The sequence below is a fragment of the Ictalurus furcatus genome, chromosome 18, assembly GCF_023375685.1.
Source record: "Ictalurus furcatus strain D&B chromosome 18, Billie_1.0, whole genome shotgun sequence".
Lineage (NCBI taxonomy): Eukaryota > Metazoa > Chordata > Actinopteri > Siluriformes > Ictaluridae > Ictalurus > Ictalurus furcatus.
This window is the reverse complement of record NC_071272.1, coordinates 10,630,735-10,653,273: the sequence shown is the minus strand read 5'-3', so window position 1 is coordinate 10,653,273 and position 22,539 is coordinate 10,630,735. Positions and strand designations below refer to the sequence as shown.

Sequence of the window (22,539 nt, the reverse complement as noted above, 5' to 3'; positions counted from 1 at the left end):
CCAGACACTACTGGAACTTCAAATGGGATTGGGTTCTATGGTCATATGAAATCAAGATAGAGCTTTTTGGCAATAAAAACCAGAGGTGGTTTTGGTGCACACAGAGAGGTATCCATATGGAAAAGTACCTCATGCCCACACTTAAATATGGTGGTGGCTCTTTAATGTTTTGGGGCTGCTTATCTGCTACAGGACCTGGACATTTTGTTAGGATACATGGCATCATGGACTCTATCAAATATCAACAGATATTAAATGAAAACCTGACTGGCTCTGCCAGAAAGCTTAAAATGGGCCATGGATGGATCTTCCAGCAGGACAATGATCCAAAACATACATCAAAATCAACACAAAAATGGTTTACTGACCACAAAATCAAGGTCCTGCTCTGGCCATCCCAGTCCCCTGACTTGAAACCCATAGAAAACCTGTAGAGGATTTCTATGACCTCAAAATTTGAAGGGAATCTGAAGATATTCTGTATGGAGACATGGTCTCAGATATATATATATATATATATATATATATATATATATATATATATAGGATAAACCTGTGTTTGCAGTTGTTTGATATCCATGAGAGAAGAGTATTTTTGTGATTTTTTCAAATTAAAGATCAAAATTTAAATAATAAAGAACATTTTTCACAGCCAAAATTAGAAGGGTGCCAATATTAGTGGAGGGCACTTTGTGTGTGTGTGTGTGTGTGTGTGTGTGTGTGTGTGTACATACATACATACATACATACATACATACAGGTGCATCTCAAAAAATAAAATATCGTGAAAAAGTAAATTTTTTTCTGTAATTTAATTCCAAACGTGGAACTTTCATAGTAATGGAATGCAAGCCTTCCATAATACCTCAGCTCATCTGTATTGCTGGGTCTGGTGTGTCTCATAGATTCTCTATGGGGTTCAGGTCAGGAGAGTTGGCTGGCCAATCAAGCATAGTAATACCATTGTCAGCAAATTGTCAGTAAATTGTTACTAGCAGTTTTGTCACTGTGTCACGACTTCCCCTTTAAGCAGCGTGGTGCAGAGCATGTGAATGCACGCTGCCGAGCATGGTGCGCAAGCACCTGCTTTTTCGTTGTTGACAATCGTGACATTTGGACACGTGCATTTGTTATGTTTTGTTATGTCTCCTCCCTGTTCGGTCATTGGCTATTGTTTCACGTGTCTCTGAATTGCACTCAGCCGTCAGCCATTACGAGGCTGATTATGTTTGTATATAGTCATAGTCATAGTCATAGTCCTAGTCCACTCTGGTTTCTCCGCTCCCAGTCTCTCGCGATTGTTTATGTTTCATGTTTGGTATATCGACCCTGTATCCCGTGAACGCGACCTTGATTCCTGCTTTGTCCCGTGTATGCCTGTTTGCCGATCGTCTGACCTTTTGCATGTTTCTGGATTATGTTATTGGATTACGTTTTGGATTTACCTGCCTGTGTCTCTCTTAAATAAAACTGTTCAAACTGCACTTGCATCCGTCCTTATCTCCGTTGCGTCACGAAACATGACAGAATATTCCGCCATACCATGGATGCAGCACAAGGACGAGAGAGACATCACGCTACAGAAACCAGGGTAGTAGCAGGACAGTACCTCATCGGGAAACGCTCGGATTACTGGCCGCATTTTTCGTCCGTGCAGTTCCCTCAAAGGTACGCCGTCGAACTTCCGCTAGAGACAGCGGGATTGGGGAGCTACCCGCTGGAGTTCCTCTTCAGCTGCCAGGAATATTTCTGCAGCCTGGTGTATCCCAAGCCTACTAAGAGACAGTGGATCAGGTTCTTGGTGTCCAGGTTTTGCGGTCCGGCCCGTGATTGGGCAGAGCAGCTTGTGAGTACTGGGTCCTCTGCCCTCCATGATGTCACTCAGTTTTTGGAACTTTTTATGGAGGAGTTCAGGCAGCCAGGACAGCTTCATGCTCTGGATTTACTGGGGTGGAGAGTCAGTGGACAGCCCCAGGCTGACCTGCCATTCAACCTCTATTATGAGGGGATTGACAGGGCAGTCTCCACCGATCTGCTTCAGGTTCCGGCCAATGCAGCGAAGGTTTCTCCAAGATGTATGACTGAGGGCTGCGGGAAAGAGACTCAGCTGCAATGTCCCACCTGCAAGAAGCTGGGTCTCCAGGAAGCATTGTTCTGCTCTAAGGAATGCTTCAAGAGCAGCTGGCGTCAGCACAAGCGTCTACACAGAAAAGCCCCTATGACACTACAGCCAGAAGTCAACGTAGCCACCTCAGAACCAGAGCTCGAACCTGAGATCCACGAGGAGGTCTCACCCGCCGAGCTCCAGCCAGAGGTCCACATGGCGGCCTCAGAGCTCCAGCATGAGACCTACGGGGCGGTCTCAGCTCCAGAGCCTCAGCCTGAGGTTAACCTGGCGACCTCAGAGCTCGAACCTGAGACCCACGAGGTGGGCTCACTGGCTGAGCTCCAGCTAGAGGTCAACAGGGAGGCTCCAGCACCAGACCTCCAGCCTGAGGTTCAGGAGGGGTCTCAGCTCCATAGATCCACTGTAAAGCCCAGTTACTGTCCCATGTGTCTGCTGGAACAGACAACCAAGCTCTGCTCATGTCTACGTCTGCTGACCTGACCAACCAAGCTCAGCCCATGTCCAAGTCTACTGACCTGACCAACCAGGTATCTGTAGACATGGACAACCAAGCCCTGCTCACGTCCAAGTCAGCCAACATGACCGACCAGGCCCTGCTCACATCCAAGTCTGCCGACATGACCGACTAAGTTCTGCTCAAGCCCAAGTCTACTGACATGGCCGACCAAGTTCTGCTCAAGCCCAAGTCTACTGACACAGCCGACCACGTTCTGCTCAAGCCCGAGTCTACCGACACGGCCGACCACGTTCTGCTCAAGCCCGAGTCTACTAACACGTACAGCCAAGTCCTGCTCGCATCCAAGTCAGCCGACATGACCGATCAAGCCCTGCTCACGTCCAAGTCAGCCGACATGACCGACCAAGCCCTGCTCATGTCCAAGTCAGCCGACACGACCGACCAAGCCCTGCTCAAGCCCGAGTTCGCTGACGCAACCGACCAAGTTCTGCTCAAGCCCAAGTTCGCCGACATGACTGACCAAGTTGTGTTCAAGCCTGAGTCCACTGACACGGCCGACCAAGTTCTGTTCACGCCCGAGTCTGCCGAAACTGACAGCCAAGTTCTGTTCACGTCAGAGTCTGCCGACACTGATAGCCAAGTTCTGTTCATGCCTAAGTCAGCTGACAGGGACAACCAAGTTATGCTCACGCCCAAGTTTGCTGAAACAGACAACCAAGCTCTACTCCTGGCTACGTTTGCTAACCTGTCCAACCAAGTTATGCTCACGCCCGAATCCGCTGACACAGCCTACAAAGTTCAGCCTACAGGCTCTGCTGAGTACGTCGCTTTGCCTTCCTGCTCCGCCGAGGACGTCACTCTGCTTTCCTGTTTGGCCGAGGACGTCGCTCCGCTTTTGTGCTCTGCCGAGAACGTCGCTCTGTTTTCCTGTTCAGCCGAGGACGTCACTATGCCTTCCTGCTCCGCCAAGGACGTCACTCAGCTTTCCTGTTCTGCTGAGAACTTCGCTCTGCTTTCCTGTTCTGCTGAGGACGTCACTCTGCTTTCCTGCTCTGCCGTGAATGTTGCTTTGCTTTTTTGTTGCGCTAAGAATGATGTGCGGTCTCCTGGTTCTGCTTGGGACATTTTGCCCAGGGGGCCGGGGTCACTAATGGAGATGGATGTTTCACTCCGGGAGGAGTTCCCTTGGGGGGAGGTTCTTTCACGACTTCCCCTTTAAGCAGCATGCTGCAGAGCATGTGAATGCACGCTGCCGAGCATGGTGCGCAAGCACCTGCTTTTTCGTTGTTGACAATCGTGACATTTGGACACGTGCATTTGTTATGTCTCCTCCCTGTTCGGTCATTGGCTATTGTTTCACGTGTCTCTGAATTGCCCTCAGCCGTCAGCCATTACGAGGCTGATTATGTTTTTTATATATACCGCGCGCCTCCCAGCACACAGCGTGGAATATAGAATAGATTAGATACTTCATTTAGATTCCTTGTCATAGTCATAGTCCTAGTCCACGCTGGTTTCTCCGCTCCCAGTCTCTCGCGATTGTTTATGTTTCATGTTTGGTATATCGACCCTGTATCCCGTGACCGCGACCTTGATTCCTGCTTTGTCCCGTGTATGCCTGTTTGCCGATCGTCTGACCTTTTGCATGTTTCTGGATTACGTTATTGGATTATGTTTTGGATTTACCTGCCTGTATCTCTCTTAAATAAAACTGTTCAAACTGCACTTGCATCCGTCCTTATCTCCGTTGCGTCACGAAACGTGACACACTGTAAGCAGGTGCCAAGTCCTGCTGGAAAAGGAAATCAGTATCTCCATAAAGCTTGTCAGCAGATGGAAGCTGAAGTGCTCTAAAATCTCCTGATAGGCTACATTGACTCTCAACTTGGAAAAAAACAGTGGACCAACACCAGCAGATGACATGGCACCCCAAATCATCACTGACTGTGGAAACATCAAACTGGACTTCAAGCAACTTGAATTCTGGGCCTCTCCACTCTTCTGCCAGACTCTGGGACATAATGCAAAATTTACTTTAATCTTCCCCATGATTGTGGTTGTGTGTACTGAAACAGACAGAGATTAAAGGCTCAGGAAACCTTTTCAGGTGTTTTGAGTTAATTAGCTGATTAGGGCTCTTTCTGGATTGACATTTCTGTATTATAAACTCTTTATTTGGATACACTGATACACTGGATATTTGATTTCCATGAGCCGTAAGCCGTAATCATCAAGGTTCTGCAACCGAAATAAGTGAAAAGGCCGAATAAATTTGACCGAACAATGATGTGTTTGATGACGCGCCAAATAGCCTAGCAACCAGAGTGAGATGCGCGAATTTCACGACCTCCACTTCTGGCAGCGCGCTCGGAGCGATGAGGGGGCGCACGCGTGCACGAGCTACGTGCACGAGCGCATGCTCTTCAGTTGTGCGTTTGTTTTGTTTCTGTTCCGGAGTATTCTGTCACATCGCGAGACGTAAGGGAGTAGAGTACGGAAGCAGGTAAAGACGTATTTATTTAAGGGAACATAACATTAACAACGTATCTAACTATACTATATCTACTATAATACTCAGCGAGGTGTACTGGGACGCGAGCGGAATATATCCCCAATATAATCAGTCGTATAGAACCGAATAGAACCATTTTTTGCACTCGTCAATGCACTTTTTAATGCACTTTTTAATGCACTTTTTAATACACTTTTTAATGCACTTTTTTGTTGTAGGCTACAGAGTGTTACATTCTTTCAGCAGTCAGTTATAGGCCTAACATAGGCTATTCAAAGGGGGCTCAATGATGACCACATCAAAATATTTTTATTTTACTCATTTATTTATTTTAAGTTATATTGTACCTTGTTGGTAGCCTATGTCTGCTGGAATGAAAAAAAAAAATATCCAGTGTTAAATAAATATTTTGAAATTGTAGTTTTTGTAATTGATTTTTTTTTTCTTTGAAAAGCAAGACAAAATAGTAAAAAGCACATTTGACTATTTAATTTATGCAATGGTAAAAAAAAAAAGATAAAATAAATGGAAAAAGCGCGAAAAAAACGCATTCGGTATTCAGCCTTCGGCTTTCGGCCAAGTGTTTCATTATATTCGGTTTCAGATTCGGCCAAGAATTTTCATTTCGGTGCATCCCTAAAAAAAAAAAAAAATATATATATATATATATATATATATATATATATATATATATATATATATATATATATATACACAGTATCTCACAAAAATGAGTACATCACTCACATTTTTCTAAATATTTGATTATATCTTTTAATATGACAATTTCGGGAATGTGGGAATTTTAATGTAATTCCCAGGAGATCAGGAGTTTCTGATATACTCAAACCAGCCCTTCTGGTACCAACATCTATGCCATGATCAAGGTCAAAGGTCTTTTTCTTCATTCTGATGTGAACAGCAACTGAAGCTCTTGACCTGCATTGTGCTGTTGCCATATAATTGTCTGATTAGATAACTGCAGTGGTAGAAGTGTTCCTAATAAAGTGTATACACTGTTAGCCCAGATTTCATACAGTATCTCACAAAAGTGAGTACACCCCTCACATTTTTGTAAATATTTGATTATATCTTTTAATGTGACAAAACTGAAGAAATGAACTTTGCTACAATGTAAAGTAGTGAGTGTACAGCTTGTGTAACAGTGTAAATTTGCTGTCCCCTCAAAATAACTCATCACACAGCCATTAATGTTTAAACCGCTGGCAACAAAAGTGAGTACACCCCTAAGTGAAAATGTCCAGATTGAGACCAAAGTATCAATATTTTGTGTGGCCACCATTATTTTCCAGCACTGCCTTAACCCTCTTGGGCATGGAGTTCACCAGAGCTTCACAGGTTGCCATTGGATTCCTCTTCCACTCCTCCATGATGACATCATTGAGCTTGTGGATGTTAGAGACCTTGTGCTCCTCCACCTTCCATTTGAGGATGCCCCACAGATGCTCAATAGGGTTTAGGTCTGGAGACATGCTTGGCCAGTCCATCACCTTCACCCTCAGCTTCTTTAGCAAGGCAGTGGTCGTCTTGGAGGTCGTTTGGGGTCCTTATCATGCTGGAATACTGCATACTGATCATGCTCTGCTTCAGTATGTCACAGTACATGTTGGCATTCATGGTTCCCTCAATGAACTGTAGCTCCCCCAGTGCCGGCAGCACTCATGCAGCCCCAGACCATGACACTCCCACCACCATACTTGACTGTAAGCAAGACACACTTGTCTTTGTACTCCTCACCTGGTTGCCGCCACACACGCTTGACACCATCTGAACCAAATAAGCTTATCTTGGTCTCATCAGACCAGAGGACATGGTTCCAGTAATCCATGTCCTTAGTCTGCTTGTCTTCAGCAAACTGTTTGCGGGCTTTCTTGTGCATCATCTTTAGAAGAGGCTTCCTTCTGGGACGACAGCCATGCAGACCAATTTGATGCAGTGTGCGGCGTATGGTCTGAGCACTGACAGGCTGAGCCCCCCCCCCCCCTTCAACCACTGCAGCAATGCTAGCAGCACTCATACATCTATTTCCTAAAGACAACCTCTGGATATGACGTTGAGCACGTGCACTCAACTTCTTTGGTCGACCATGGCGAGGCCTGTTCTGAGTGGAACCTGTCCTGTTAAACCACTGTATGGTCTTGGCCACCCTGCTGCAGCTCAGTGTCAGGGTCTTGGCAATCTTCTTATAGCCTAGGCTATCTTTATGTAGAGCAACAATTCTTTTTTTTCAGATCCTCAGAGAGTTCCTTGCCATGAGGTGCCATGTTGAACTTCCAGTGACCAGTATGAGGGAGTGTGAGCAAGATGACACCAAATATAACACACCTGCTCCCCATTCACACCTGAGACCTTGTAACACTAACAAGTCACATGACACCGGGGAGGAAAAATGGCTAATTGGGCCCAATTTGGAGACCAAGGCGGGGTACACCCTGGACAGGGTGCCAATCCATCGCAGGGCACAATCACATACACACTCGCACACCCAAACATACACTACGGACACTTTAGACATGCCAGTCAGCCTACCATGCATGTCTTTGTGCTGGGGGAGGAAACCGGAGTACCCGGAGGAAACCCCCACAGCACGGGGAGAACATGCAAAATATTCTTTGGAAAGAATGAATAACAGTAAGAAGGAAAGAAGGTTGTCTTGCTGAGTCGCAGGAAGCAGTGTCGCAGGAAGCAGTGTCCCTCGAGCTGATGCTATTTTTTCTAAATTTCTATACTTTAAAAATATAATTTTTACTTTTATAACATTTACATATATCACCAATACTATTTTAGATAAAAAACAATCGTAACGTTGCACTGTTGCTAAGTTTTCATCAGATCTTACAAACATCCGTGACTAGCCCACTAGCATCACCTTACCACTAGCCTTGTTTTACATTTCACATTTCTTTCATTTCTTTCATTCACGCCGCTGTTTTAAAGGCGTATATGTCGGTTGTTTCTCCACCTTTGAGTGCAGATGAGGACTCGCTTGAGCTGCATATGGTGCTGTTGAAATTGGAGGCCGTGGAGAAAGAGATCTGTTTGTTTTCGCTTGTTTTTAAGTCATATTGTTTTAAATAACTGCGAGTTTTTTAAGTTATATTGTTTTTAGTGCCATTACGATTGTGACGTGGTGGTGCCATTTTATATACTTTGGACTATTGTTTTTATTTCTGTGTTCCACCTGGAATAACCTGCAGCGTGCAACGCGGAATCAACGCCTCGGTCCGGCTGCGTATGTGGATTGTACGACTTCGTGCTCGCAATGCGCTCCAGAATTTCAGTGCCTTGGCCTTGTGAGTGTGCACTCAACGACCATGGCCTTAAGATACACTACACGCCAGCTCTTATTGTCTAGCCAAAGACTCTTACAAACTCTGTCGAGACACTGGATTGCTACGTCGTAAACCAGATATCCATCAGGGTTCGAGGCGCAGTTTTGCTGTCTCATCCTCTCCTAACATCTTTGTCCCTACCTGTCGACGTAAGACCAACAAACTGCTCCATACTGGTGTTGATCACAGTAATTTAATATTGGTTCCCCGTGTGGAGATTAAACCACCGTCGTGTCTGCTTCAGAGCCTGGCTTATGCCGCGTTATTCAATGCGTGGTCCGTGAATAACAAGGCGCTGATAAAAAGCTGAACCTGTTGTTTTTAACCGAAACCTGGCATAAAGAAAATTATGGACTCCTGCTTAATCAGATCACTCCAGCGGGCTTTGGAGTATTTGACCTCCCGAGGCTATCTGGCAGAGGTGGAGGCATTATTGTGGTTTATAACCTGAAGTTCAACAAAAGCTCTGTGTCCGTTCCCCAGTTTTCATCATTTGAATGCCTGGTCTTGAGTATTTCTGCTCCCATATCCACTTTCATTGTTACAGTCTATAAACCACCTAAGGCTAGGACACATGCAGCTTTTATGTCAGAGTTTATTGACTTAGGGTTAGGGTCAATGATGAGAATGAAGTTTGATAGAATTCTAATTGTGGGAGATTTTAACATTCATGTGCAATTTCTGTCGCTAATTGATTGTTTTAACTTCACACAGTTTGTAACTGACCCGACTCATAACAAGGGACGTACCCTGGATCTCGTTATTGCAAATGGCTCGTTTGTATCACAGTTTTCATCTGTTGACATTGGACTGTCAAACCATTCAGCTGTCTTCTTAAATCTGGAACTGTATCATCCAAGTGAGCCTACCATCCGAACAGTAACCTTCCAGAAGTGGAAGTCTATTGATCAGACAGTTTTCTCCGATTTGGTTGTTTCCACCTTAAGCGATCTGCATCCCTCATCGCTGGAGGAGAAAGTTCTGCAGTTAAATTCTGGCGTCTTACTGGACTGAATGTCTACTATCAAGTGTGGAAGGATCTTCTGGGTGATTACCGAGCACTAATCTCCATTAGTGAAAGATCATCTTACTTCTCTCAGGTTATTGTAAACAATCAAAATAATCCCAGACACTTGTTCCAAATCATAAACAGATTGCTCCAAGTTAATGCTGTTACCACTTTGCCTGTTTCTCAGCAGCTATGTAATTCTTTTCTTCAGTTTTTTAATTCTAAGATTGATAATGTTCGCAAAGAACTTATTGTTACACCTGACTCTGCCTCTTCACTTTTTCGTCCACTTCTTCGTTCGGTTCATTGGTGTTTCTTTCACTCATTTCTCCCTGCTTGATTCTGAGGCTCTCACAAGGGAGGTATCCAGTAAGCAACCACTTGCTTACTGGATCCAATTCCCACAAACCAATTTAAATTGTCCTTCGATGTTTGGTGCCCTACTATCTTCAGCATTATAGATGTATCATTGGAGACTGGGGTCGTTCCAGCAGTACTAAAGACTGCTGCTGTTACAAATGTACCAAAGAAAGAAAATGTTGCTGTGGATGATTTTCACAATTTTCGTCCCAGCTCAAATCTTCCGTTTTTGGCAAAAATTCCTGAGCGTGTTGTTGCCTCTCAACTATGTAATCATCCTACAATTAATAACCTCTTTGAACCCCTTCAGTCAGGTTTTCGTAAATTTCACAGCACTGAAACAGCGTTGGTCAAATTTACCAATGACTTGTTGATGGCCTCTGATTCTGGAGCTACTTCCATTCTTATTCTTCTTGATCTTAGAGCTGCTTTCGATACTGTGAATCATGTTCTTTTACTTACCTTACCTATCATGTTCTTTTACTTACACTTGAAAGTGTTTTTGGTGTGTCTGGGACAGTTTTAAACTGTTTTAAATCCTATTTTACTGACCGTTCCCAGTTTATTTCTATGGGTGGTTACAGGTCTGACACTAGCTCTGTGCTCACTGGTGTTCCTCAGGGTTCAGTTTTAGGCCCTCTTCTCTTCAATATTTATCTATCTCCCCTTGGGCATCTGCTGCGATCGCTCGGCCTCCGTTATCATTTTTTTGCTGACGATACCCAAATGTACATTCACTCAAGATCTGGTGAAAACCTTGATGTTTGTTTTCTTTCTGACTTTATTTTTGAGATAAAAACATGGATGAATAATAACTTTCTCTCTTTGATTCTTTTATTCAGAGCACTGTTAAAGCATCCTTTTTTCACCTCAGAAATATAGCTAGACTTCACCCAATGCTAAACTTCTCTGTGGCTGAAAAGTTGATTAACTCATTTGTTGTCACTCGGTTGGATTACTGTAACACCGTTTTAGCCAGAGTTTCTAAATCCACAATCAACAAATTGCAATATGTTCGAAACTCTGCAGCCAGGATCCTGACGGGAACCAGGAAATGTGAACATATTACTCCTGTTTTGGAGTCCTTGCACTGTCTCCCGGTCAGGTTCCATGTCGATTTTAAGATCATGATGTTGACATGCAAGGCATTACATGGCTTGGCTCCTCATTACTTATCTGGTTTATTAATCCCTTTCACCCCAAATCGCAGACTGTGCTCCTCACAGTGCAATTTGTTAACTGTTCCACAAACCGGGCTAAAATCTATGGGTGACAGGGCTTTTTCTGTCTATGCTCCTTCCCTTTGGAACTCTCTTCCTCCTGAACTCAGGGAAGCTCAGACCTTTGGCATTTTTAAAGCTCAACTTAAGACACACTTTTTAAACTTGCATTTGACTGCTGATGTCTTCTTTTTATTATTATTATTATTATTAATGTTGTTATTTTTATTAACTTTTATATGTTTTATTGTTCTGTGTACTGCTTATTTTGTGTACAGTGCTTTGAGAAGCTGCTTTTAAAGGTGCTTTATAAAATAAAGTTCATTATTATTATTTATAACTCTTTTGAAGTTCTTTATACCATGTGGTGACAGGCCGGAGGCTGGTGCACAAGAAGTAAAGAGTGCTTCTCCCGCGACTGCCGCTGTGGTGCTGAAGAGACAGCTCCGCTTCAGCACTACCAATGTTTTGGACAGCCGGATGATGGATGATGGCAGTGGGGCGGGGCCACTGACACACACACGGCTGGCAGCTGATGAGCAGCGCAGCAATTCTCCACCATCCAGCAGTTATTGTCCATGTTATGTTCATTGTTTAGATTAGTGCATTTAATCCACGCTGGTTTCTCCGCTCCCAGTTCCTCGCTATAGTTTATGTTTCTCGTTTTGTTTCTCGATCCTGTTTTCCGTGACCACGACATTGATTCCTGCCTTGCCAAGTTTATGCCTGTTTGCCAATCGCCTGACCTTTCCATGTTTCTGGATTACGTTTGTGGATTACGATTTGGATTTACTTGCCTGTGTCTCTCTTCAATAAAACTGTAAAACTGCCTTTGCATCCATCCCTATCTTTGTTACGTCTCGAGACGTGACAGAATATTCCGCCTATCATGGATGCAGCACGAGGACGAGAGAGACTTCACGCTACGCAAACCATCCCCGCCTTGGATTCGATCCAGTTTCCGCAAGAGACTTTCGTGGATCTTCCAGATCGGTTTGATGGGTTCTTTGGCTACGGACTATTTTCTGGTTGACTGCCAGACATATTTTTCGAGCTTAACGGACACTAAGCCCAGCGAGAGGCAATGGATAAGGTTCATGGTGTCCCGGTTTTTTGACCCATTGGGCACAGTGTTTAGCAGCCATGGGATCCCGGGGACGGGAGAACAGTAAGCTGTTTATGGAACTATTTTTGAAGGAGTTTGGGGATCCAGGGCAGAGCTACTACCCAGATAAACTGTTGAAGGGAGTCAATGTGGCAAACAAGGGTGACCTGCCGTTCCACATCTATTACAAGTGGGAGTCTGTGGTCGGGGCTAGTTCCATCTCCCACCCTCCCTGCCGAGTCAATGAAGAACATCGTTCAGCCTGCTCTGCTGAGGACACCGCTCAGCACTCCTGTTCATCCGAGGATGTCGCTCTGCTTTACTGTTCTGCCGAGGACGTCGCTCCGCTTTCCTGCACCGCTGAGTACAGTGCTCTGTTTGCCTGCTCCACTGAGGAGGTCGCTCTGCTTACCTGCTTGGCTAAGGACCTCGCTCCACTTTCCTGCTCGGATGAGGTCATCGCTCTGCCTTCCTGCTCGGCTGAGGTCGTCGATCTGCTGTCCTGCTCGGCTGAGGTCGTCTCTCTGCCATACTGCTTCACTGAGGATGTCGCTCTGCCTCCATGTTCCGCTGAAAACGTTGTTCCTCTTCTTTGCTGCGCGCCGTATGTCACTCCCCCTTCCTGCTCCACGGAGGACATCGTTCCCCCCTCATGCTCCGCGGAGAGCATCGTTCCTCCCGTTGGCCTCGTGGAGAACCTCACTACTCTCCCTGGCCTTGCGGAGAACCTTGCTTCAATCTATGGCCTCGCGGAAATCTTTGAGCTTCCCTCGGGCCTCGCAGAGAACATTGCTCCCCTCTCCTGTCCCACTGAGGAAGCTGTCCCACTGCCCTGTCCTGCTGAGGAAGCTATCCTGCTGCCCTGTTCTGCTGAGGAAGCTATCCTGCTGCTCTGTCCTGCTGAGGAAGCTATCCTGCTGCCCTGTCCTGCTGAGGAAGTTGTCCCGCTGTCCTGCCACGCAGACGCTGCTCAGCTTTCCTGCTCCGCTGAGGACGTCGCTCCGCGTTCCTGCTCCGCCGAGGATGTCCCTCTGCTGTCCTGCACTGCTGAGTACGTCCCTCTGCTTTCCTGCACTGCTGAGTACGTCCCTCTGCTTTCTTGCACTGTTGAGTACATCGCTCTGTTTCCCTGCTCCGCCGAGGACGTCACTCTGCTTTCCTGCTCCGCTGAGGACGTCGCTCCGCTTTCCTCTTCTGCCGAGGACGTCGATCTGTTTTTTTGTTGTGCTAAGAATGCCGCACAGTCTCCTGGTTCAGCTGGGGACATTTTGCTCAGGGGGCCGGGACCGCCAATAGAGAGGGATGTTTCATGGCGCTCTGGGAGGAGCGGCCATGGGGGGGTGGGGGGTTATGTCACGGTTTCCCCTTTAATCAGCGCACTGGAGATCATGTGGGCACATGTGCACGAGCAAGGTGCGCGAGGACCTGCTTTTCGTTTGTTGACAATCTTGACATTGTGTACATTGGACACGTGCTTTTTGTTATGTTTCTGTTATGTCTCCTCCCTGTTCTGTCATTGGCTGTTATTTCACGTGTGTCTAGATTGGTGTCAGCCGTCAGCAATTGACGCTGATCATGTTTGTATATATACCGCGCGCCTCCCAGCACACAGCGTGGAATATTAGATTAGAATAGTTAAGATACTTAGTTTAGAATTCCTTATGATAGTTTACCGTAGTCATAGTCTTAGTTATTGTCCATGTTATGTTCCATGTTTAGATTAGTATATTTAGTCTACGCTGGTTTCTCCGCTCCCAGTTCCTCGCTATAGTTTATGTTTCTCGTTTTGTTTCTCGACCCTGTTTTCCGTGACCACGACATTGATTCCTGCCTTGCCCAGTTTATGCCTGTTTGCCGATCGCCTGACCTTTGCATGTTTCTGGATTACGTTTGAGGATTACGATTTGGATTTACCTGCCTGTGTCTCTCTTCAATAAAACTGTAAAACTGCATTTGCATCCGTCCCTATCTTCCTTACGTCTCGAGACGTGACACCTATAAAGCACTAAATGGTCTCGTGCCACAGTACTTAAGCGAACTTTTGGTCTTCTATGAGCCGCCACGCCTAATTAGATCAAAAGGTGCAGGCTATTTGTTGCTACCTCGAATAGTGAAGGTTACAGAAGGGGGAAGAGCTTTCTCTTACAAAGCCCCACAGTTATGGAACAGCCTTCCAATTAGTGTTTGGGACTCAGACACAGTCTCAGTGTTTAAGTCTAGGCTGAAAATGTATTTGTTTACTCAAGGTTACCATGAGTAGACTTTCTTTTACGCAAAGTACACTATCTATCCATCACAGGATAGTAAGCATACCTAATAATCTCTCCCTCTCTTTACCTCCCTCTCCCTCTCTCCTTCTGTTGAGCCACACATGATTTTATAGAGATGCCAGTGATCCTGACCCTTTCTGCACGCTCGACCTACCTGATCCATCCGGATGCCCTACCTCTGGATGGAGCGCTCATCAACTGGAGGCTACAGTCTGGAGATTGCTTAGGATGGTACCGCTTGAAGTACCATGAAATAGTTGTGGACCTCAATTCCACATGGACATCAGGGCTCTACAGTGCGACCATTTCACTCTCCTTTGCAACTGAAAAGTTTTTTGTGCAACTGTGAAAAAATATTTAGGCGCACTGGTGTGAATGACCTGTTCAAAGTTGTATAATACAATCGGAATTAAAACTACAAGTCCAAAATGCATCTACACCATGCTACAGTTACTTTCGCACTGCTTTTCATCACCTTAGTCATCTGAACAAGTGTGCAAATACTGCAAAGAAGCCATTATGATGACAAGCATAACACTACATCATCTGCTTCAACTTGCCAATCTCACAAACCGCCATATTTTATTGATAATGCAAAATGACCTGAACCTGCGACTGTGACATGCTCGTGTAGCCACAGCAGTGTCGGGTGCCAGTAAATTAATAATAATGGTAACGCTACAAGGTGGATTTTAATTCAAACTTCTTTATTAAATCACCAATCATATTCAAGAATAACAACTGTTCAGTGTGCACATACAGTACGCTGCCGCTCTCCCTTCACCAACTCTAATAGACAGTGCATTCACTTCATTTAAACTCACAGTTGCCAGATATCACCAGGAAAATAAACTCCAGTTTACATGTTTTGATTTAATCCCCCAAAATGCGCAATATTATTAGTAGACATGGCAACACTGTACTGGGGGAACCCATCTAAAAGGAACAACTGATTAAAAAAAAAAAACGAATAAAATGTAAAGACAGGAAATGTGCTTAGTTACACATAAAACATTTTATATTTAAAAAGTAGATATTATAATAAATTCATAAAATGAGAAATTAAATGATGTTTAATTATTATGCGTTGCATTTAATATCAGTTTGACATTAGCCTTCTTTTTCCTAATATGGATCATGCTTGTGTTAGTCTACTTTTAATTAGAACTCTTTATTATTTAAGATAAAATAAAATAAATATGTTATGCTTGTTTATTTATCAATTAACCAACAGTATTTCTCATTGCTATTATTTTAATTCAATTAACAGTGACCATGAGCAGAGAGCTTACATTTAACTGATTATGATAGACCTCTTGATTAAAGCTTAAACGAAAAAAAGTTTGGTATCTGGATCGGTTTCGGTCGATCAAGATCAAAAATCGGTATCGGCTATAAAATTCCTGATCGGAGCATCAGTAATGAACACCGTTATACTAAAGCGCTTTGCATCTGGTGGATAAATGAACTCACCCAATCACATCCTATATGAGATTATTCAAATATATACGCAATATACTCAGAGCAGTTCGAGAACTGTCTTCAGCCCAGAACCATGACGGTGGAAAATGGCTAATAGTGTAGCTTTAAATATATTTAAGAGGAGCAGACTTCAAAGACTGAACATTGAGGTTTTTTTTATTTTTTACAATATGGAACAGGTTAATGGTTGTTGTCTTTTGCATACAGCCTGTAAAATTAACTGAAAATATTAAATTTACTTTATCAGAAGGTATATTAATTTGTCATTAATTTGTCTGTATATTAATTTGTCTCACACTATGTTCTTAAATTCTGTCATAATTGACAAGCTCAAGTTTTCTCATGCCAACTTGTGCTTTATATTGTGGCACATTAACGTTACCATCTCTAAAAAAAACCCTAAACTTCAACCGTACTCCTAAATTTTTGTAATTAGGAGTACAAGTGCTCCTAGAAGAAATTGTTACCGTAGAAATTGTTACCGAAGAAATTGTTACCCTGGACATTATCGCTGTGGTTGCTGGGACAATGGTTTCTACTATGGCCTTGGGACTGCAATTACCACATACAATTTTGCACTCGGGTCTCCTTTGGTGAACAGTGGACTAGTTCAACAAAGACTTCATGTAAAAACCACAATGAACTGTCTTTTACTTTAACACTGTCCGTTGTTACCCAGATGAGGATGGGTTCCCTTCTGAGTCTAGTTCCTCTCAAGGTTTCTTCCTCATATCATCTTAGGGAGTTTTCCCTTGCCACCGTCGCCACCGGCTTGCTCAATAGGGATAAATTCACGCACTTAAAATCTGTATCCTGTGTTTATATGTATATTATATATATTTCTGTAAAGCTGCTTTGAGACAATGTCCATTGTAAAAAGCTCTATGCAAATAAAATTGATTTGAAAATTGAATTGAAAATGCCATGAAAAGTACGGTAGCTGTCCTTATGCTCTGCTCATATCATATTCACATAACTTGAATCTCATACAGACATTTACATACCTTGTTTTCCTGGCTCAGCATGAGAGGATGTTAGTGTTTCAATTTTAACTCCTTTACTGGTAAAAAAAATAAATAAACAAAATTAAAAAATCAGCGTATATCTATATAACAGACTCTGTGAGCTAGAGACCTGTCAGCCAAAAAGACACAAGTATTTCCAGTGTATTTCCATTGCATTGTATTTTCCTGTGAACCCTGTCTGATTGCTCTTGCCTCAATTTACTGAAGATAAAATACAGCGCGGAAGGTACAACATAACAACACTGCCGTCTTCTTTTACTGACGTTCAGTTACATAGTGACAAACCACTCCAAGAGGAGAATTATTAGGGGCTAGAGAAAAAATCTTCAGGCCTACAGCCCCAATGCAGAGGCCAGTTTAAGCCCCTGGGAGAAACTAACATATTAACTAACATAATGCGTTGATTCACAAGGGCAAGAGACACAGTACCGGTACTTGCCAAGTGCTGCCGCCAGTGTTGTGAACATCATTCGCAGTACCTACTGCTAACGATACTCAAAACATGCTAACCCTAGTTAACTATTACCAATGATTCATCTTATAATAAGGTGAAATAAAACTGGAAGTGGTACCTGAACGTTTGTGTGAAAACCTGTTTGTGTGAAAACCAGCAGACCAGCATGAGCGCCACCTTTATTGCCGAGTTTGAGGAGTGGAGTCGGTCGTTCTGGGACTCGAGTAACTTGCTAGCTCAGACTGGCCGCCTTCTGGATCAAATAACCTCGGCCGCAAATTGGGCCATGCGCCACGTCGCACCCCGCACAGTTTCCCCCGCCCCCGCTGCCAGAGGACTACAATGCGCTACGCGGGCAGCCGAGCTACACGAATTACTGGGGCTTCCCGTGGCCGGGGGACCACACTGCGCAACGCAAGCAGCAGGAGGTCGCAGCCCCAGAGTCCCAGCCCAAGGTTAACGTGGCGACCTCGGAGCCTCCACCTGAGGTCAAAAGGTCGACCTCAGAGCTCCAGCTGGAGACCCGCGGGGAGGTCTCTCCCACCGAGGAGGCTGTCCCAATGCCCTGTCCTGCTGAGGAAGCTGTTCTGCTGTCCTGTTCTGCTGAGGAAGCTGTCCCGCTGCCGTGTTCTGCTGAGGAAGCTGTTCCGCTGTCCTGTTCTGCTGAGGAAGCTGTCCCGCTGCCCTGTCCTGCTAAGGAAGCTGTCCCGCTGCCCTGTTCTGCTGAGGAAGCTGTCCCGCTGCCCTGTCCTGCTGAGGAAGCTGTGCAGCATTCCAGCCCCGCTGGGGAGGTCACCTAGCGTTCCAGCCCCACTGGGGAGGTCGCCCAGCGTTCCAGCCCCACTGGGGAGGTCGCCCAGCGTTCCAGCCCCGTGCGGGGCGTTGCCCCGAGTTTCAACCCCACTGGGGGTAGTGCTCCGCCTGTCTGATGTCCGGCAAAGGCCGCTTTGTTTTCCGATGCATCGAGAGACAGCTCACACAGGGGCCCTGGACCGCCGTTGGAGGGGGGTTCTGTTACGCTCCCGTCAGCAGATGGCACTGCAGCGTCGACATGCCTGAGACTGAACTGTGGCATATGGACACGTGTCTTTGTTTTGGTTTTGGTCCTCCTTCTGTTTAAGCATTAGTTGATGTTCGAGGGTGTGTCTTGATTTACTCCAGGTGTCTGTGTTTTAGTTTGATTGTGTTTGTTATTTAAACCCCTCATGTTGCTGTGCACTTCGCGCAGTATTAAATGAGTATTTGAACCTCTGAATGTAATGTATAGACCGCGTTTCCTGTCTTTTGTCTGCTGTGTAAAAATAAAGATGCTGATCTGCACCTGCTTCTGCTTCCACCTCCCGTTCCGTAACAGCCAGATTAGTTAATTTAGTTAATCAGTTAATTTTTCAGGAATTAAATCTTGCCCAACTCTAGTGTGAAGGGGTGGCACAGGAGCAAATATGAGTCCTCAAATGTGTTAGTGCCCCGAAAAGGGGCCCCCTTTAAGGGGGTTGCTGAGATGTTACTGGGCATTAAGATGAAAATTTCTGATTATTTAAATATCAGGGGCCCTCTCAGTATGCAGGGCCCCAGGCAATTGCCTGCCTTGCCTGCCCTGTAGATATGCCTCTGTGTATATAAAACCAAGATAAATTATGTCAGAACTTTTTCCACTCTCAGTGTGAAATTCCTTTTGATTTTATTACACCACTCAGTCTTTTGGGGCCTGAGTCTATCTGTGTGGCACATTTTGACTTTGCAATATTTTCCCACTCTTGCAAAAACATTATATATCATTCAAATATATTGGATTCAGATCTGGTCTCAGTATATATACAAGAACAAGAATCTGAGGCTATAAGGGTGCAGACTCACTGAAACTGGACAGTTGAAGAAAAGTTGAAAGAAAATGTCCAGGTGATTTTTTTTTCTGGTCCTCATGATAGCCTCAAATTCCTGTTTTTGGCTGACAGGAGTGGAACCCAATGTGGTCTTCAGCTGTTGCAGCCCATCCACCTCAATGTTTGATGTTTTGTGCATCCTGAGATGCTTTTCTGCTCACCGTGGTTGTAAGAGTGATTATTTGAGTTACTATATCCTTCTGGGTAGCTCGAACCAATCTGGCCATTTTCCTCTGACCTCTCTTATCAGCAAGGGTTTCCACCCACAGAACTGTCACTTATTCATGTTTATTAAAACTTATTAATGTTTTTTTCTTCTTTTTTTTTGCACCATACTGTGTAAACTCTAGAGACTGGTGTGTGTGTGTGTGTGTGTGTGTGTGTGTGTGTGTGTGTGTGTAATTCCAAGGAGATCAGCAGTTTCTGGTATACTCAAACCAGCCCTTCTGGTACTAACATCTATGCCATGATCAAGGTCAAAGAGATTACACTTTTTCTTCATTCTGATGTGACCATTAACTGAAGCTCGTGACCTGCATTGTGCTGTTGCCATATAATTGTCTGATTAGATAACTGCAGTGGTAGAAGTGTTCCTAATAAAGTGTATACACTGTTAGCCCAGATTTCATACAGTATCTCACAAATTTGATTATATCTTTTAATGTGACAACACTGAAGAAATGTCACTTTGATACAATGTAAAGTAGTGAGTGTACAGCTTGTGTTACAATGTAAATTTGCTGTCCCCTCAAAATAACTCATCACACAGCCATTAATGTCTAAACCGCTGGCAACAAAAGTGAGTACACCCCTAAGTGAAAATGTCCAGATTGGGACCAAAGTGTCAATATTTTGTGTGGCCACCATTATTTTCCAGCACTGCCTTAACCCTCTTGGGCATGGAGTTCACCAGAGCTTCACAGGTTGCCACTGGAGTCCTCTTCCACTCCTCCATGATGACATCACGGAGCTGGTGGATGTTAGAGACATTGTGCTCCTCCACCTTCTGTTTGAGGATGCCCCACAGATGCTCAATAGGGTTTAGGTCTGGAGACATGCTTGGTCAGTCCATCACCTTCACCCTCAGCTTCTTTAGCAAGGCAGTGGTCGTCTTGGAGCTGTGTTTGGGGTCGTTATCATGCTGGAATACTGCATACTGATCATGCTCTGCTTCAGTATGTCACAATACATGTTGGCATTCATGGTTCCCTCAATGAACTGTAGCTCCCCAGTGCCGGCAGCACTCATGCAGCCCCAGACCATGACACTCCCACCACCATGCTTGACTGTAGGCAAGACACACTTGTCTTTGTACTCCTCACCTGGTTGCTGCCACACACGCTTGACACCATCTGAACCAAATAAGTTTATCTTGGTCTTGGTCTGTTTGCAGGCTTTCTTGTGCATCATCTTTAGAAGAGGCTTCCTTCTGGGACAACAGCCATGCAGACCAATTTGATGCAGTGTGTGGTGTATAGTGCAGCAATGCTGGCAGCACTCATAGGTCTATTTCCCAAACACAATCTCTGGATATGATGCTAAGCACGTGCACTCAACTTCTTTGGTCGACCATGGCAAGGCCTGTTCTGAGTGGAACCTGTCCTGTTAAACCACTGTATGGTCTTGGCCACCATGCTGCAGCTCAGTGTCAGGGTCTTGGCAATCTTCTTATAGCCTAGGCCATCTTGCCTGGCCTGGCCCTGCTCCCCATTCACACCTGAGACCTTGTAACACTAACAAGTCACATTACACCGGGGATGGAAAATGGCTAATTGGGCCCAATTTGCACATTTTCACTTAGGAGTGTACTCACTTTTGTTGCCAGTGGTTTAGATATTAATGGCTGTGTGTTGAGTTATTTTGAGCGGACAGCAAATTTACACTGTTTTACAATCTGTACACTCACTACTTTACATTGTAGCAAAGTGTCATTTCTTCAGTGTTGTCACATTAAAAGATATAATCAAATATTTACAAAAATGTGAGGGGTGTACTCACTTTTGTGAGATACTGTATCTACTTAACAATTTAATTACAACATACTTAAATTATTTAAGTTTGAGTACCTTACTAAAAATTTTAAGTAGATTCTGCTAATTTGTAGACATAAGTTAAATGGATTAAAATTATTACATTTTTGTCCTGACCACGCCTCCCCACTGGTTAGATGTTGCAGAGTTAAGGGAAGCCATTTTCTTGTGGTTGCAAGTGAATTCGAGGAGCTGTTGATGAGAGGTTAGAAAGTATGTTTTAACCAGTTTTTATTGTTTCTATTTTCCATTGAGAGGTTTGTGAGTAATAAAAAATATAGTTTGAAACAATTTTGGATGTTTTCTCCTGCTTGAACTTGAACCAGGCGAGTTCAGGCAGCATTTTTTCGTCTGTTCATTTTAACTGTGAAAAATATTGCTTGAAACCATTTCGGATGTTTTCTCCTGCTTGAATCCCTGCCAGGTGAGTTCGGCAGGCATTTTTTCGTCTGTTAATTTTTATTGTTTTTTTTTTCCAGTCGAGGTGCTGTTTGTGAGTAGTTAAAAAAAACAAAAACAAACAAAAAAAACCCCATTGTTTTCAGCTTTTAACTAGCTAGTTTTTCACTCGAGCGCGGTGGACACGATCCCGCTTGAACTCGCCAACATTTTTTTGTCTGTTCATTTTTAACAGTGAAAAACATTGTTTTAAACAATTCTGGATGTTTTCTCCCACTTTAACCCCTACCTGGCGAGTTCAGCGGACATTTTTTCTTCAATCTGTTTCTTTCTCTGTTGGGATGTAACTGACAAGGACTCATACAGTCAAACTCCAGTGGGAATCCTCTGCTTTGAATCAGAAAGTCCTCAGCTAAACCCATTCAAAGTGAGCATCATCTTGGAAGGGAGTTTGGTGATGGATGAACTGGCCGACCTGCCTCAGGCCTTCTGTGTTCTTTTCGGACTGATTTATGCCCTGTACCTGGACTAGGGATGTCACAAGAACCGATACTTCGGTACCAAGCAAGGTTATAATCGTAAACGAACAAAATAACGAAAACTAGGTGTGAAAAAACATTGTCGTTATCTGAAATCGAAATAAAAATGAGGCACTACAAAAAAATGATAACTAACTAAAACTGTATTGTCTGTTTGCAAAACTAACTAAAATAAAATACAATTATAGAGTAAGTGCGCTTAGTTTTCGTCTTTGACAATGTCTTTCATAGAGCAAATATCTTTCAGAGTTGGCATTTCCAACTGGGAACCCAGAAATTACGACATTCCATGTCAAATTGAACACACCATAGT

The 22,539-nt window shown here is 44.2% G+C and overlaps 1 protein-coding gene across 1 annotated transcript; it reads left to right on the top strand.

Moving 5' to 3' along the window:
- The first annotated feature begins 4,938 nt into the window (after positions 1 to 4,938).
- Positions 4,939 to 19,167, top strand: LOC128622621 (uncharacterized). Its single transcript, XM_053649267.1, has 2 exons — positions 4,939 to 5,088; positions 14,528 to 19,167. The coding sequence occupies exon 2, from the start codon at positions 17,718 to 17,720 to the stop codon at positions 18,432 to 18,434; it is 717 nt and encodes a 238-aa protein (XP_053505242.1). The 5' UTR covers positions 4,939 to 5,088; positions 14,528 to 17,717; the 3' UTR covers positions 18,435 to 19,167.
- Positions 19,168 to 22,539: the final 3,372 nt, after the last annotated feature.